Consider the following 18,617-nt stretch of genomic DNA (forward strand, 5'->3'; position numbering starts at 1 on the left):
TGCAGAGTTGGTGGGACAAAAGACCTGAATTACGGCTGTATCTCTAAACAAAACTAAGATTTTCTGCTTGCAGAGAAAGCTTTGCCTACTATGTTCTTTCTATTCATTACTACTTTATCTTCCGGGCAGTTAACACACAGATAACAGGATAACAGGAGGAGGATAGAATCCACTGAAGTTAAGTGTATCATTTCAGCACAGGTAATGATTTGATGCACCATGTCAAGTCGAGTTTAGTGTCAGATGCATGAGTACGGTGAGGTACAGGTATAATGAAAATCTTGCTGGCAGCAACATCACAGCCACATATACGAAGACAACACAAAATAACGGGATTATAGAGGGTGGTGAATCTGTGGAATTCGTTGCCACAGAAGACCATAGAGGCCAAGTCAGTGGCTATTTTTATGGCAGAGATTGTTAGATTGTTGATTAGTACAGGTGTCAGAGGTTATGAGGAGAAGGCAGGAGAATGGGGTTAGGAGGGAGAGATAGATCAGCCATAATTCAATGGCGGAGTGGACTTGATGGGCCGATTGGCCTAATTCTACTCATATTCCTTATGACATACATAAATCACACATAAACTAAAGGAAAAAATGCAAAGACAGAACATGAATACAGTTAGAAACCAAGACCATGTGATGCACTTTGTTTGTGTTCCATTGACAAGATAGGATTATAATTGTACAGGTCGGTTCAAGAACATGGTGGTTATTAAATGTGAATTAAATAGTCATTTTACTTTGGGCTGACAATATCTGAAAGTTGTGAAAGTCATTGCTCGCCCAAGAGACCACAATGTACAGTTTTATTATTTTATTTTATCAATGCGTGCTGTTCTTCCAACAACACCATGCATTTCACTAAACCTCTCACTCAGTCGTAATCTTTTTAGTCTTTCATCGATCAATATGTCAGGAAGTACGGCTGGACTAAAAAGCACCTGACAACATTGCGAAATTGAGTTTTATTTTTGCAAGATAGAAAGATAAAGTCAGCGAGCCATTCGCCACCTCATAGAAATTATGAAAGTATATTAAAAAACATTTCAGAGGCAGTTGTCTGACCAACATATCCTTTCTGGTCTTTCACAACATAAACAAAATGTATAGGAATTCATAAACAAAATAAAAATAAACATAAATAAAACGTGAATGTGTACTTTATCTTGTCTCTGCTACATAGCTTCACCCATGAGAGAAACTGAGAAACTGAAAGAATGTTAACTCAGATAAGTTTCACAAGAGAGGTTGCTTATTACTAAGGGACAATTATTGTTCCTCTGACCACTTTATCTATATTATATATATATTTATCTATATTTCCAAAACATACATATGAAATTAATTCATAAAAAGTACCTGAAATTAAATGCTTTAAATGTTTACAAACACACAGGACTAGATGTTAAAAACCCAAAGTGCCAAATATCAACTTATTCCCGATGATGATGGGAGCCTTCTGCACTCACCTATGCTCCTCCGATGTTGAGAAAGGCTAGGCAGACACGTCATTGTGGTTATCAAGTGGGCACCTACTTTCATCGACGTTTCGCTGATTGAACCCGCGACGTCTCCAGTAGGCTCAGCGATGCATTCTGGCGTCCCAGAACCACCCTGGTTTGGGAATTGCTCTGCCCAGGACAAGAAGGCTTTGCAGAGAGCAGTGTGTTTGGCCGAACGCACTATGGGAACTTCACTCACCCCCCTGTAGGAACTATACATCAGGAGGTGCAACTCCAGGGCCAATAAAATCATGGGAGAACCCTTCCACCCCTGCAACGGACTGTTCCAGCTGCTACGCTCAGGCAAACGCCTCCGTTGCCATGCTGTGGGAACGCAGAGGTTGAGAAGGAGTTTCTTCCCAGAGGCCATTCGGACTGTAAACTCCTATCTCACCAGGGACTAACTCTACAGAACGTTTTTCCTTCCAATATTTAATATGTAAAAGAATGTGTGTGTGTTTATGATTGTGTTTATAGTTTGTTTGGTTGTTTGTTTGTTTGTCTTTTTGCACAAAGTCCGCGAGCATTGCCACTTTCATTTCACTGCACATCTCGTATGTGTATGTGACGAATAAACTTGACTTGACAAATCATATTGAAAAGATGCTCCTATAGTGTAGCTGTGTAGAGAGTCCTAACAATTTGATCAGCAGGTGATGGAGAAGCAGTGAAATATGTCAAGTTGTGTTGGAGAATAACATGGAAATTGCCATTCCATGCCTTTGTTGCCATTGTCCTGGACAGCATACATTGCTGGTTTATCAGGGTTTTCATTTTAATGCTTTGGTGACTTCAGGGTGGATGTTGAATTGCAGCCTAAAGGGCCTGTCACACGATGCGAGTTCACCCAAGAGCTCTCCCGAGAAAAAAAAAAATCAAACTTGTGGTACTTCATCACGAGTATTTTTTTACTCTTGGAGATTTTTCACACTGTTGAAAAAACGTCACGAGTTTCCACGTTTCCCGAGTACCTGCCGTTAGCATTACGAGACATCCATGAGTTCCGACGTACCTGCTATATACATTCTACGTACTTACCATGAGTTTTGGGGGTTTTTTAAACTCGGGAGAGGCCTTGGGTGAACTCGTATCGTGGGACAGACCCCAGTCTGTGAGAGTAGACAAGCACACCTCTTACCACCTCAGGCCCTGAACATTCCGGCGTTCCTCAGGGTGTGTGCTGAGCCCCCTCCTCTACTCCCTCTTCACCTATGACTGCACACCTGTACATGGTACTAACACCATCATCAAGTATGCAGATGATACAACGGTGATTGGCCTCATCAGCAACAACGATGAGCTGGCCTACAGGGAGGAGGTCCAGCACTTAGCAGCATGGTGCGCTGACAACAACCTGGCCCTTAACTCCAAGAAGACCAAGGAGCTCATTGTAGACTTCAGGAAGTCCAGAGGCGGCACGCACACACCCCATCCATGCTAACGGGACGGGAGGTGGAACGTGTTTTCTAGCTTCAGGTTCCTGGGAGTCAACATCTCCGATGCCCGCGCTTGGACCCACAATACCTCTACTCTGATCGAGAAGGCCAATCAGCCACCCCTATTCCTCAGTAGACTGAAGAAGGTCCTTCTGTCTCCTCAGATCCTGCATTGAACTTCTACCGCTGCACCATCGAGTATGTGTTACCAACTGCATCACAGTATGGTATGGCAACTGCTCTGTCTCCGACCGGAAGGCATTGCAGAGGGTGGTAAAAATTGCCCAACGCATCACCGGTTCCACGCTCCCCTCCATTGAGTCTGGAGAAAGCAAGCGCTGTCTGCGGAGGGCGCTCAGCATCGCCAAGGACTGCTCTCACCCCAAACATGGACTGGTTTACCCTCCTACCATCCGGGAGGGCTACAGGGTCTCTCCGTTGCAGCGAACCAGGCAGGTCCAGGAACAGCTTCTTTCCGGCCGCTGTCAAAAAAAAAACAACGTACCTCGGTGACTGCCAATCACCCCCCCCCCCCCCCGGACACTTATTATTATTATTTTTTTTAATTCAAATCATTTGCTATGTCGCTCTTCAAAGGAGATGCTAAATGCATTTCGTTGTCTCTGTACTGTACACTGACAATGACAATTAAAATTGAATCTGAATCTGAATCTGAATCTTACAGCACCCGAGACCCAGGTTCAATCCTGACTACTGGTGCTCTGTAGGAATGTTACAAAATTTGGAGATTTAAAAAATCAAGCCTGTAATTTATCCCGTCAGATAAAGCATAAAAATATGTTTAATTTGATACCTAATTCACTTTCATATCTTCAGTATTAAAAAGGTTATGGCCATTTTCATACTCGGAAATTAGCATCTTGTTCCCTATTGCTTTTCCATTGACAACTCAAAAGCTGTGATCAAGGACGGTCAAAAGCCCATAACTTTCTTAAAAATTAAGAGAACTGAATGAAATTTTCAGTTATTATAGATTGAAGCATTCTGAAACAAATATAAAACATCTTACTTGGATGACCTGAAATTAAAGCATATAATTAGTTAGTTACCTAAATGTAGCTAATTACAAAATTGACTTGTGACGGAAATAGTAATAAACACCCAGATTGCTTTGAAAAATTTAAAAACGTGATATTCTCAAGATCAGAACTTTAATATTATTTTATAATATGCTTTAAGTCCATAACAGATAGGTAAATAAATTACAATTTCTAGTAATAGACCAAGTCTTTATGGAGAAGATCAGTTGCTAGCTGGTACATTGGCATATCATAATCAGTAGCATCATCATACTCCTCAGATTGTAACCAATAAGCAACTCTGTACACCTTGTATTTCCTCAACTTTTCAATTTTGGCATTGTAAACTACAAGTTTTTGCTCTTCAAACCACGCATGACATGTCTTTCTGCCCACTACTTTCCCATTAACAATGTCCTGTAGATCGTCAGATTTTGAGTAATCCAGATTTGGATAATCTCTGCGAATGCTGTCTAAATCAGTCTCTTTTGCTGGGCATTTGGATTGACAATTTTGCATTTCTTCTTCAGAGACATCTGTTTAAAATGTAAAAATAAAAAAAAACACTGAACAGCATTAACAGAAACAAGTTATTATTTGCAGTTTTAGGAAAAAGGTAGAAATTATAAAGTTAAATGCTAAAACAAATAGTAAATACCCAACAAAAAATTCATATTCATCAGTTTCATCAAATAAATTACATTCATCTAATCAATTACTAGATCTAAACATCTATCCATTCCTTAAGAAAACGCAAAATGTTTTAAATAGCCTAAGTATCCATATAACAAATAACAAACGGATCCCATTGACACATATTCAAAATATAACATGTTTTTTAAATCTCACCTTGTCATGAATTTATATGCCAAATGGAAGGAATTTAATGTTTAATTCCCATAAATCAATCCAGAAACATCCACTCAAGAGAATCAATCTTTGATCAAAATCATTATTCTGTGCACAAAAAATCTGACTAAAACTGTACTCTGGATAGTTAGTGTGAAAATATTGATCATGGATAGACAATAACACAAGATATAGATGATTTAGATGCTCTTATGACATGATTGTCCAAAAAACAAGGAATTTAATTATCTTGAGAGTGGATGTTTCTGAAATGTGATCGATTGGAATGATGCTGTTGCCGTAAATTTATATCGGCCATATCGGCAGGCACGACATGGCCGATTCGTAATGGGGGCCTAAATAACATTTTTTGCATCATTAGATAAAAATAAAGGCACACAATAAAGCAAAATAATATGTTAAATAAACAACATACCTTATATTTAGTCCTGATATTGAGATCCATGATGTTGAAGGCATTTAAGGCGTTTTTAGTCGCATTTAAATTTAATACAGCGACGCATACTCACAGCAAATTTATTTTTTAAAACTCGCGAACGGAAGCGCGAATGATTTTTCTTCATCAGCTAGCAGCCCGAGGAATTTCCTCTCCGACAATCAATACAAACCTGCATTTTAATTCCGCCCCTCCCACAAAGCCTCCGGAATCGCCCGCACAGGCAGTAGCAGATCTGCAGCGCCGCTGATGGTAGGTTTTGTAACATCGCTACCGTCTGCATATAGCTTGTATGCTCTTCCTGCGACCACGTGGATTTTCCCCAGGTGCTATGGTTTCCTCCCACACTTCAAAGATGCATAGGTTTGCAGGTGAATTGACTTTGATTAAATTCTAATTGTCCCTAGTGTGTTGGTACAGACACAGTGGGTTGAAGTGCCTGTTTCCACACTGTATGTCTAAAGTCTAAAGACTTGAAAATGATATAGAAAGCATTCAAAGCGCATCCTGTAGGAGAGAAATTATGTTTAAGGTTATGGATGGGTTACCATTCATGCAGAATGCTTTTAGGTTCATTTTTATCACATGTACTGAGGTACAGTGAAACGTTTTATTTTTCACTGGATCTGGGAGAAGAAGGAATAAGTGAGGTTAAACAGGATTTTAGTTTGGCTGCTCTTCTGAAGCAGCATGAAATGTAGATGGAGTCAATGGTGCGGAGTCTGGTTTGTGTGAGGGGCTGGGCTACATCCACAACTCTGCAATTTCTCATGGTTTAAGCAGAGATTTTTCCAAACTCAAGCAGTGATGCACCCCATTAGTATGCTATCTATGGTGCACCTGTACAAGTGTGTAAGAATCATTGGAGACATGCCCAATTTCCTCAGTCTCCTGAGGAAGTACAAGCATTGGTAAGTCATCTTGGCTATTGCTTCAATACAGTTGGTCCACATTGGATCGTTGATAATATCAATGCTAACGAGCTTGAAACTCTCAACCATTTCCACTTTCTGTTGATTGGGACATGTACTCCACCTTGCTTCCTGAAGTCGATAACTAGCTCCTTTGACCTGCTGACATTGAGGCAGACATCATATTACTAAATTCTCTATCTCCTTCCTGTACTCCATCTCATCATCGTTCATGATCCAGTCCACCACAGTGGTGTCATCTACAAACTTGTAGATGGCGTTAGAGTCTAATCTGACCTCACAGTTGTGAGTGGATAGAGAGTATAGTAGGGGACTGAGAATGCATCCATAGCAATTGGAAGAAAATGACAGACCAATGCAATGAGACATCTGAACTATTAATTCTAGTTTGTGCTCGTTTCATTGATTTTTGTGAGATATTGTTTTTAAGCATGATCAGAAGGTTATCTTACGTTATATATCACAAATGCATGCAAGTTAATGCTACATGCAGAGGTACTCTAAGTGAAACATCTTAGATTGAAGTTAGAAGTTTTACACTGCATTTTTGTGGGTGTTTTCCTGTAGTCACCGTGCTAACTGCATCTAGGGGATGGAAATTTCAAATACTAGTTGGCATTGCATTAAGGTGAGAGGGGCAAAGTTTAAAGGTGATGTGTGGGGCAAGTTTTGTATACAGAAGATGGTGAGTGCCTGGAATGCACTGCCAGGAGTGGTGGTGGCTACAGATAGGATAGCAGCATTTAAGGGGCTTTGGGATAGGCACATAGAAATGGCACGGCAGAGAAGCGGTATTAGCGCCATAGACCCGGGTTTGACCCTGGCTACGGGTGCTGTTGTTAGGTTCTCCTAGCGACCTGTGTGGGTTTTCCCCGAGATCTTCAGTTTCCTCCCTCACTCCAAAGATGTGCAGGTTTGTAGGTTAATTGACTTCTGTAAAAAATGTATAAAGTAAAATTGTCCCTAGTGTGTGTAAGGTAGTGTTAGTGTACGGGGATCGCTGGTCGGTGCGGACTCGGTGGGCTGAAGGGCCTGTTTCCACGCTGTATCTCTTAAGCAAAGCTAAACTAAACTAAATGGCTTGTTCCTGTGCTGTACTGTTCCATGTTCTCTCTTCCACGTTCATTCAACAACTAATTCCATAACTAATGAAGGTCAGGATCCAATACTGCTTACTTACTATGAAGATAGGCACAAAATGCTGCAGTACTAAGTGGGTTAGGCAGCAACTCTGGAGACATGGAATAGGTGACGATTCGGGTTGAGACCCTTCTTCATACTGCGAATCAGGGGAGCGGGAAACTAGAGATATGAAGAGACACAAAGAACAAATGAATGAAAAGTACGCAAAAGGACAAATCAAAGCCAGCAACGATGATCAAAGAATGGTGAAGTCCACAAATTTGGTCTATTGATGGCTGTGGGGAAGGAGATAATCTGTGAAACTAATGAGTGAAATTCAGCAGGACAACTGAAACTAGTAGGATGACTATGATGGGGAAGGGATAGAGAGAGAGGGAATGCAAGGGTTACTTGAAGTTGGAGAATTCAATATTCATACCGCTGGGTTGTAAGCTGCCCGACTCAAAACGTCACCATTCCTCTTCTCCAAAAATGCTGCCTGACTCGCTGAATTACACCAACATTTTGTGTCTATCTTCGGTATGAACCAGCATCTGCAGTTCCTTACTACACATCCTGCTTATTTGCTTTGTTACCTACATGTACTGTCACCTTCATTTACACCCTTCTGTGTGGTAAATTCATACAGCAGTGAAAAACCAACTGAATGCATCACCGTGTGTCAAACCACTCAGTCAAAGATTGTGCAAATGTGTTGATGCATTAAATGTCATGTTGAATGTTGCTGGGTTGAAATAGAACTTAAACAGTCAAGAATATTATCCTCAAAGAAAGATTTAATTGAAAATATGTGGAGCTATTCTTCTTGTGCTTTTCATAGCCTTGTAGCCCAGAGAGACGAGCAAAAACTATCATCCTTTTCCCAGCATGAAGGTAAATTGATAGAATTTTTCTCTTGAATATAAATGTTCTGTGCTGTTGTATCCTGCTGGACATTTTAGAGAGCCAGTAGCAATAGAAAGCTTTGTAAACTAGTCTGAAAATAATAACAGCATGCCAGACTGGCAGGGTAATAACTTAGACATTGAGATGTACTTTTGCCTCCAAGCTCTGACTTAAGACAGAGAGTTCTTGTTTGAGCTGAGACAGTGGTTGCACCTCTCACCAAAGCAGTTTAAAAATTGACTTAAAGTGCATTTGTTCCAATGGGTGAACACAACCTTCAGAGGACAAATGCTGTTTATTCCACCAAAATTGATTTGGAATCACTTTGTTGACTTTGTTTAGCTCACTGTGTATATTCCTTGCTTGCTGTTATTTGCTAGGAGCTGGATCTTTGAAGAATCGTCAAGCATTTCTAATGTCCTTGTACTCAGCTGATAATAACTGGACAGGTATTAGCTCAGTTCTAATCCCACGGTACACTGCTTCAACACAGTATAAAACTCAAGGTTTAGTAAATGGAAGATTTTGGCTCACTCAGGGAAGCAGTGCTGTTCTGCTTTCTGCGTAATTCACTAAACGGAGCAGCATGGTAGTGCAGTGGTAGAGTTGCTGCCTTACAGTGCCAGAAACCCGGGCTGGATCCTGACTATGGGCGCTGACTGTACGGAGCTTTGCACATTTGCCCTGTGACCGCGTGGGTTTTCCCCAGGTACTCCGGTTTCTGCCCACACTCCAATGGTGTAAAGGTTTAATTAAGCAGGTTAATTGGCTTTGGTTAAAAATTGTGATTTGTCCCTAGTGTGTAGTGCATGCTAATATAATGGTGATCGCTGGTCAGTCCGGACTCTGTGGGCCGAAGGGCCTCTTGGACAAAATGTAGCGGCAGATTTTTCATATCTTTCGAGAAACAAATTCTCTAGCCGCTATTTGGATGCGAATGGATAAGGGGAATATCTTCGATACGCATGCAAGCTTCCTCAGAGACCTTCAGAGCTTCTTCACTCATAAAGCTTCAACACACAGTCTTTTGTTGAATAAATGCTGTATTGTTGATGGTAAACAGCAAGATACATCCAAGTTTCTTCTGACTCGTTACTGCAATCTTCCTTGAATTCCAACTTGCAACTTTAAACATTACAAAACTCCTCGTGTCTCCATAACATTGACATGGGCAAAGGATTGACCTTCTCCATCGTCTCCCCAAACTAATCTAAAAACTAGACTTCTGCGCAAGCATCTAAGCTCCAAACATGCCCCAAAACACGTCATAAAACCCACCCACAATGTAACGGGCAGTCTAAAATTTAAAGGCACATGCCATCATCAATGACATGCAAAACAGGCCAAATGGCCACTACACAACATTAGGTGCAGAAAGTGTTGTCATTTGGAGAAGTTCTGGGTTTTGGGAATGAAGCGACACCTGGTGTCTCTGCAGAGCAGTCCTTAGGATGAGGGTTTTATAAATAACATGTGACAGCCCGCAACATAAGAAGGCAGTCAGAGAGGTATTGGATGATTGATTTAGACCCGAAAAGGTAGCCAGGAAATTAGCAAAACCCCTTGAATGCTAGCCATTAGTTTGGTCTGCCGATATTAACCCCCTCACCTATATCACTGACTAGCAAACATTTTTTGGCACCATTCTAATCCCTGGGGAAAAGGGTCCCGAGCCATTGCATCTTGACCAGAAGATTCATCCAGTGCTTGTGTGCAGTTAGTTTTGGTTCTAAAGAGCGACAGGTGGTGAGAGAGTCAGCCCCTGGGGGGTGCAGACAGGGATCTAAATAACCAAGGCATTGATGTCTTCAGACACACAGAGTGCGGTAATGAAAGGATTGGACTGATTGCTGTTAAATGTAGATATCACAATGCTATTGAATGCCATCAGTGTTGTCGGTAGGCGAAATTGCTCTGACCAGCAGCGGCCTCTGTTGCCTTGTCCGCCTTTTATTAGTAAGTCACTGAATGCCAATTAAGCATTTGGGGGATGAGGGGGGTGAGGGGGGGGGGGGGGGGGGGCAGGGGGTGGGGTGGGGGGAGGGGGGGCCAACGTTTTGGTCCTTATCTTTTTTTAGCTTCACACCACAGAAACAGTCCCTTCGGCCTAATTCATCCCTGCTGATCAAGTTGCTTAGCTGAGCTAGTCTACCCTGCCCACCATTGGCCCTCTAGACCTTTCCTATCCATTTACCTGTCCAAATATATTTTTAGCTGGTTGAGTATTGTAGCGGTCTCAACTAGCGCTTGCTTGCAGCTGCTGCCCATGTGCCCAACACCCTTTGAGTTAAAATGCTGCTGCTGCATGTCCCCGGAGAATCGGAGGCTCTCTACAGGTCATGGATGACTATGCGCCGTGGTTTTAGGCTCCTATACCCTGATCCGCTTTTCATCCTTCTGCGGCTGATGATTTTATATGCCTCGAGAAGATAACTCGAAGCAGCATCCTGCAGCTCAGTAATAAAACCGCTGCCGACTTATCGCGCGGCTGGATTTTGCCGCGGACTCTGTGATAGTACACCGGGGGCTCACTGACAATCAAACATTTATTGGCAAATCCGCACCACCCGGCGGGGGAAAATGGTGGTGAGCCATTGCGGTTCTTCTGAAGAAGATGCACACACGGTGCTGTGGGGCAGTTAGACAGAGTATCAGTGGGAGAGCGATTAGATGGTGATGATCATAATTCAGTTCAATTGGCATACTCTGTGCAGGGATCTAAATAACTATCTTATTTCTGTCTTCACAATAGAGTGCGGTAATGCCAATATTGCAACTGATTGCTGTTAACAGATATCACAATGCTATTGAAAGTGTAAAGTATTGGATGGGATAAATAGAGCAAAAGAGAATGTAGTAAAGAGCCTGAACCACTTGGGCAACTTTTTAGGTGAGTACAGGAGACTCTGCACTCGCCACATGGCCGCCACATGTGCGTTGGTGGTCTTTGGTGAGTCTCCTTCATGGTCGCGAGGAGTTCCCGCATTCTGGGAACTAGTTGCGGCCTCAGTACGGTCGCCGCAAATTTTGCAACATGTTGAAAATTTTCCTGCGACCAAAAATTGGTCGCCATGGAGAAAATCGATAATCCTGTAGTCGAAGGCGCAGTTGTAGTGGGGTCGCCATGTAGTTGTGGGTAGTCGAGGTAGTCGTAGGTAGTTTTAGTTAATCGCCTTTGCTGACTGGGCATTTTCATTGGCTCATTGGAGGAAAAAAACGTAAGCATGATTTTTCAGAACCAAGGATAACCGACCGGTAATGTTAAATGCCCACCGAACTTCACAGCTGTGTATCTCTGGCTTATTAAAAGTTGTCTGGCTTCTTAAAAGTGTCTCCACTCCTTTTCTCCCCCTCCCATCTCCCGCCTTCTCCCCTCCCCCCTCTTTTAAAGGACTTACCGTGCACTGTGCTAGCCATCTTAACCTTCCTGTTCATTGCGGTGTGTGTCTGTATCACCTTGGCTTTGCACCGTGTGAATTTCAGACAGTGCTCCCCCCACTTTCCCTGGCCCCCGCCTTTGCGATGTGTTTTGTGTGTGTGTGTTGTGTGTGTGTGTGTGTGTGTGTGTGTGTGTGTGTGTGTGTGTGTGTGTCAGACAGTGTGTGTGTGTGTGTGTGTGTGTGTGTGTGTGTGTGTGTGTGTGGTGTGTTGTGTGTTGTGGTGATGTGTGTGTTCCACTCAGACAGTCGCTGTTCCAGTTCCCGGTTTTTCAGGCGATTGCCGCAAACTTGACAGTCGCCGGCAGTCCGCTGAAAAATCGCCTAAGTGGGACAGGCCCTTGAAGATTCCCGCTTATTTTAAAGTGCAGAAAGCACCTGATCCAGATATAATGTAACCCAGGCTAATAAGAAAATGCAAGTGCAGAAACACAGGCAGATGAGGGGTGATCTTACAGAGGTGTACAAAATCATGTGAGGATCATCAGGAAGCTTCACAGTTTCTTGCCCAGAGTAAGGGAATCGGCAACCAGACGTGGGTCTAAAGCGAGGGAGGAAAGATTTCATAGGAACCTGAGGGGTTACTTTTTCACGCAAGGGGTGGTGGTGTATGGAATGAGCTGCCGGAGGAGTTAGTTGAGGCAGGTTAATAGAACGCTTAAGAAACATTTAGACAGATACATGGATAGGACAGGTTTAGAGGGATATGGGCCAAACACGGGCAGGTGGGACTAGTGTAGATGGGACATGTTGAACGGTGTGGACAAGTTGGGCCGAAGGGCCTGTTTCCATACTGCAAGACTCTATGACTCTATAACTGCAGAAGCTCTGGCTATAAGAATGTTGCTGGAAGCTCTGAGAATAGCTACCGTTGTAAAATTGCCTAAAAAGAGAGGAAGAAATAAAACTGATAAAATAAAAAATTAAAAATAACTGCAGGTGCAGGGAGTCTAAAATATAAACAATACTAGCGTCGGACAAGTCGTAAACTGTGTTGACTACTTTTCAGAGGTAGTGGAAATACACAGCGAGTCAGGTTGCATCTGTGGGTGGAGAAACAAAGCTAGCAATTCAAGTCTCTTCATCAAAGCTGGGAAGGAGATGAAAGAAACTTGCTAAGTATAAAGGTGGGCGGCGAGAGCGTTATCTCTGGTTGGGTAATACCGGGGAATTTATGGAGATAAGCTGATAACAAGGATATCTGGCCAGTGAGTGAAAGGGAACAGCTAGAGAATGAGAAATGCAGAGCAGTAAAAGAGGCTCAGCTGGTCAGGGTGGGCAAGTCCTCCATTCCCAGATGAAATGAAAGAAAAAAAGGTGAATCCCTGCATTCTTTCCACAGTGAGTGACCCAGGGCTTTCTGTTGCCTGGTACTTTAATTCTCCATCACACTCTCACTCTCAACCATTGCTCTGTGGAGAAATTGCAGAAAGGTGTAGTTGTGTAGCCCAGTCCATCATACAGCCCAGACCCGTACCACTGGCTCCATCGCTACTTCATGCTGTCTCGGAAAAGCAGTCAACATAATCAAAAACATCCCACCTCAGTCATTCCTTCTTCTCCGTACTCTCATCCAGCAGGAGGTTCAGAAGCTTGTATGCACGCACCATCAGGAACAGCTTCTTCTCACCCATTATCAGTTTTGTGAATGGTCCTTTCATAAGCAAGGGATCTGTCTCATTCCCCTCTATCACATGGTGAACATTGGACTTTGTCTATGGAACCTGTGTACCACAATGCTGAGAACTAGATTCTATATCCTACAACCTGCCGATCCCACGCCGACCTGCGATCAACCGTACTCTCATTCTATCCTAAACACTAGGAACAATTTTACAGAGGCCAATTGAACTACAAACCTGCACTGGAGTGTGGGAGAAACAGGAGCACCTGGAAAAAAACCCACAAGGTCACAGCAAAAACCTGCAAACTCCACATAGTCAGCACCTACAGTCAAGATCTGGTGCTGTGCGGAAGCAACTATCGCTGAGACACTGTATCACAACCATTCTTACATATACTTTCAGCAAGTGTTAAAAGAAAAGGGAAACTTTTAAAAGAGTGTAAGTTTGTGCAAGGGTCTGCCCCGCCTATTGTTGTTCTTCATTGGTTTTGGACAGATCATGAGGCTTTCCAAAAGCAGAGTACTCGACTGTACTGTGCTGGAAGGTCTGTTTCAATTAATCGTGCTGATGTCTCCAAAGAGCAATTTCAACTTATTATTAAGACACAGTTGATGCTGTTTCTGTATCTTTAGGTAGGGAGCTTGAAAAACTGGGTGAGAGAGTGTGTGCATGAACTATTTTTTTGCTCTCCAGTGCTGCAAGGTTATTGCTGAACTCCTGAAATCACACAGAGTGGACAAAGATCAGCATAATGGCGCCAACACCTTTAAATGCAACGTATTTGGACAGTCCTTAGTAAATACAATGTTCTGGTTATTGCGTTTGTGCTTGCAGGGAAACAGATACAGGTCCACCACTGATTTTCTGGCACTCTTGGTTCCAGAGCCTTGCCAGAATATCTGTTTTGCCAGATCAATACAGGCCATAACCTCGGAGAGGAGTAAAACGGCACCAAAACAGTCCACCTAGGCTGCTGGGGGGGTTGGCAAATTGTGGGTTGTGGGTTCAGCCTACATCGTAAGGCTACTGGAAAGGATCCGCCTGCTCCAGCCAGGCTGCAACCCCAGAGCCCTGGCCACAGAGAGACCCATTGACCAGGAGTCTGACCATGGAAATCCCAATGACGTTTAGATTGGCCGCTTCACCCAGCCCAGGTGCCACATTTTTGGGTGGGAATTCCAAGGGGAATGTTAAATGTACTCTCATAATTTTGTCTGAATTGAAGGAGGACCATTAGTTACTGGAAATTCAGTGGTGGACCTGTAAATATAATTGGATAAACTAGGATAGTGGCTTGTTGGTACATCTTTCTCACTTCCATCAAAGCCCTATAAACAAGAATGGCTATGATGGAAGGTACATAAAAATGCTGGAGAAACTCAGCGGGTGCAGCAGCATCTATGGAGAGAAGGAAATAGGCAACGTTTCGGGCCGAAATCCTTCTTCAACCCTCCTCAATGGCTATGATGGATTCTGGCAAAGAAAGTTTTATGACGTCGGACCTCACTTTCAGTTCAAGTATGTTCCGATTGACACTATGCTGTCCTGTTATGAAAGCACAAAATTGGCTTGAAGTGATCGTTAAGGTAAAGACTGCATACAAGTTTGTGCCCAATCTGCACCTTATCTTGTGTGACAGAAAATTGTAGTGTTTCATAAAACACTTTGAGGATGTAATGTGTCAAAACAATCAATGGTAAGTTTGAACTTGAATGCATGCTCACTGAGAACGTCTAGACAGCAGTAAAAAAAAAACTATTATTTTGTGAAGATTTGACAAAGGGACGGCAGTAAATAAAAGTGATGATTGTAAGTCACTAGATTGATGATTTAAATTGTCACAACAGTTTTTAGGCTGCTGCAAGTCTTGCTGAAATGCTCTGGTTGTCCCTTATGCCTTATCCCTTATCACGTATCTATACACTGTAATTGGCTCAATTGTAATCACATATTGTCTTTCCACTGACTGGTAAGCACGCAAAAAAAAATTTAAAAATCTTTTTACTGTATCTCAGTACACGTGACAATAAACTAAAATGAACTAGTTGGGATATCCCAGAGCTGCAAAATATCTATCTTCTGGAGTAACATCTTCTCTTTATCGTGCACCAAGCATACAATTGTTCCTGCACCCACTACACTCTAGGGGTGTGCAGTCTAGGTGGCCTCTGCAGTCCGTCTGTCTTTTTTAAATTTTTTATCCCGTTGAATGTATAGTTTTGTTATGGTTTTTATATTGTTCTCAGCTGTGTATATGTGGGTGACAGTGGGAGGGGAGGGGAGGGGGAAACTTTTAAATCTCTCTGTATGGGTGACCCGACCTTTTCTCTGTCGGGGGTACACAAAATTGCTGCAGAAACTCAGCGGGTGGAGCGGCCTCCAACCGGAATGACCTGGGGGCTCCAGTCACGGAGCCGGCGGAGCTGCGGACTTACCATAGCGGGGCTGGCCGGCTTCAGTGGGGTGGCCGGCTTCAGATCGCCGAGCGCTGTGGTGGCTCGCTGCTGCGGCCCGACTACGGAGCATGGAGGCTCCAGCCGTAGGTCCGGTGGACGATGACATCGGGAGCTCACGGGTCCCTGGTGGAAGACCGCTTTTCGGAGCTCCCGCAACGGCAACTTCTCCCGCCGAGTTGCGGGGTTGAAGATGACCTGGAGTGAGACCTTACATCGCCCGGCGTGGCCTTAACAGCCGCGGGACTTGGCATCGCCTGCCGGGGGCTCCAAGATTAAGACCAAGAGCAGGGCCTTACATCGCCCCGCATGGCCTTAGTGGCCGCGAGGCTTGCCATCGCCCGCCGGAGGCTTCAACATCGGGAGAAGAAATGGAAATCAGGGGAGAGACAAGACTTTGCCTTCCATCACAGTGAGAAGGAGATTCACTGTGATGGATGTTTGTGTAAATTGTGTCGGTGTGTGTCTTGGTTCTTTTCTCGTTGTATGACTGCAGAAACCAAATTTCGTTTGAACTTCTTTTGAGGTTCAAATGACAATAAAATTGTATTGTATTGTATTGTATTGTAAATGTTGCCATTGTCAGTAACATTCACATAATGCAAAGCAATACAAAATAACCTGATTCATCAGGTGCACATTTAGCAATCTTGACAATAACTTTATTGACCAAAATATGGAAGTCAGAGTTAAATAGAACATAGAACACAAGAATGGACCCTTCAACCCACAATGTTTGTACCAAACATGCTGCCGAGTTATATTGATCTCATTTGTCTGCACATGATCCTTATCCCACTATTCCCTGCATCTCCATGTGCTTACTGAAAAGTCTCCTAAATGCTACTATTGTATCTGCCTCCACCACCACCCCTGGCAATGTGTTCCAAGTCCATACTACACTCTGTAAAGTTCTTGTCCAGCCCATCTCCATTAAACGGTCCCCCTCTCACCTTATAGCTATGCCCCCTACATTAACAAACTCATCAGGAAGGCTGGCTCCATCCTGGGGACGGAGTTGGATTAATGGGAGGTGGTCTTGGAGGGGAGGATGATTCTCAAACTGCAGAGCATCCTGGATAATACAGCTCACCCTCTCCATAAAGCACTGGTCAACCTGAGGAGCACATTCAGCAACAGACTGGTTCCACCAAGATGCAGGACAGAACGCCACAGGAGATCTTTCTTCTCAGTAGCTATCAAACTGTGCAACTCCTCCCCCTTCTGTCGTGGGATAGACTGAGATTGACTCCCTCCCCTACCCCCCTTCCCAATCTTTGCACATCCCCAATCCTTTCCACTCATCACTTTAATTTAATGTTTCATGTATTTTGCGTTTTTATGACTGCCGTCAATTTCTCTCCTGGGATAAATAAAGTTCAATCACATCATATCGTATCTTATCTAATGTTGGACATTTCCACCACGGGAGAAAAGTTCTGTCTCCCCTATTTATGCCTGTCATAATTTTATATACTTCTATCAAGTCTCCCTTCAACCGCCGACACTCTGGAGAAGAAATGTCATCTGATTCTGGATTTTTTTTGCGGGTTTTCTTCACAGGTTCCAATCTCTCGTTGAGTCACGGTAAAACAGCTTCCCTGGGATTGGCCGGGAAAGCGAGATCTCCACTGCTTCCTGTTTCTGTTCCGACAGCCCCAGAAGTCACCGAGGAGAGCCACAGGACAGAGGAGCAATCTAATGTAAGGTCAATAGAATTAGTCACATTTTAAAAAGGAAAACTGCAGATGCTGGAGGAACAAAATCTGATTGTTATGTAACGTACTGACAGTATTTTTCCCTTCAGGAAGATTGGTGCTGGTTGAAGTTAGTAGACTGGTAGATGGATGACATTTCTCTGCTGCTGTTAATACAGAGAAAACAATTTAGTGTTAAGGGTGAGCAAGAATCATGTATGTGCAGTTTACGGCTGCAAATTAATTTAGCGGACAAAATATCAAAAATTGAATGCCTGCTTCTGCTTCAATCACATTTTAAACTTGCGTAATATTTAAAGTCCACTTCCTAACCTAGCCTGTGCATCCTCTCCTTGGCAACTTTCATTGCAGGGTTACCTGGGTTTGACTCAGGATTAGCTTAGAACAGCACAAAGCATTCAGCATTAGTCAGTGGGCTCCATGTTACATTATTTTAGATCTGTCTTGGGTGTGGCACTCCCTGCAATTATTGTTTCTCCTCACTGGCCCTGTATTTGTGTGGCTTGCCATTTTAGGGGCCAGATAAGACTCAGTCACATTGATATCATACATTTAGGTCAAACAAGGTACTTACAGCAGATTTCCTTCCTTAAAGGGCGCTGGTGAACTAGATGTTTTCTGTTAATCTTTAACTTTAAAATTATTGCTGGTGCTATTAACATTTAAATAAATTTAAATTCCACAACATTGGGGCAGGATTTGAACTCACAGCTGTGGATCAAATTCGTGGAATTCTCTGCCACAGAGGGCAGTGGAGGTCAATTCACTAGATGTATTTAAAAGAGAGTTAGATAGAGCTCTAGGGGCAGAATCAAGGGATATGGGGAGAAGGCAGGAACGGGGTTCTGATTGTGGGTAATCAGCCATGATCACAATGAATGGCGGTGCTGGCTCGAAGGGCCAAATGGCCTCCTCCTGCATCTATTTTCTATGTTTCTAATATTGTGGGCTTCTGTCCAGTAATTTAAGCATCATGCTGTCATATCCCTTCACAGATTAATAGTTTACATATAAAGCTAAATCACAGGTACCTAAAAAACTATTTTAAAAACACCGTACACTAAATCATTTCATCCCGCTACATTGTAATTTGAATTCAAACCTGAGCTAAACTCTAAAGGTGATAAATGAGTCA

The 18,617-nt window shown here is 43.1% G+C and overlaps 1 protein-coding gene across 1 annotated transcript in view; it reads left to right on the forward strand.

Annotated features, from left to right (window-relative positions):
* Nucleotides 1-18,617, forward strand: part of dcc (DCC netrin 1 receptor) — a 1,174,821-nt gene that overhangs the window by 1,155,023 nt on the left and 1,181 nt on the right. Inside the window, 1 exon segment of the mRNA XM_055661435.1 lies at nt 17,328-17,467. Coding sequence (XP_055517410.1) covers nt 17,328-17,467 — 140 coding nt within the window.

This window comes from Leucoraja erinacea, chromosome 1 (assembly GCF_028641065.1).
Source record: "Leucoraja erinacea ecotype New England chromosome 1, Leri_hhj_1, whole genome shotgun sequence".
NCBI lineage: Eukaryota > Metazoa > Chordata > Chondrichthyes > Rajiformes > Rajidae > Leucoraja > Leucoraja erinaceus.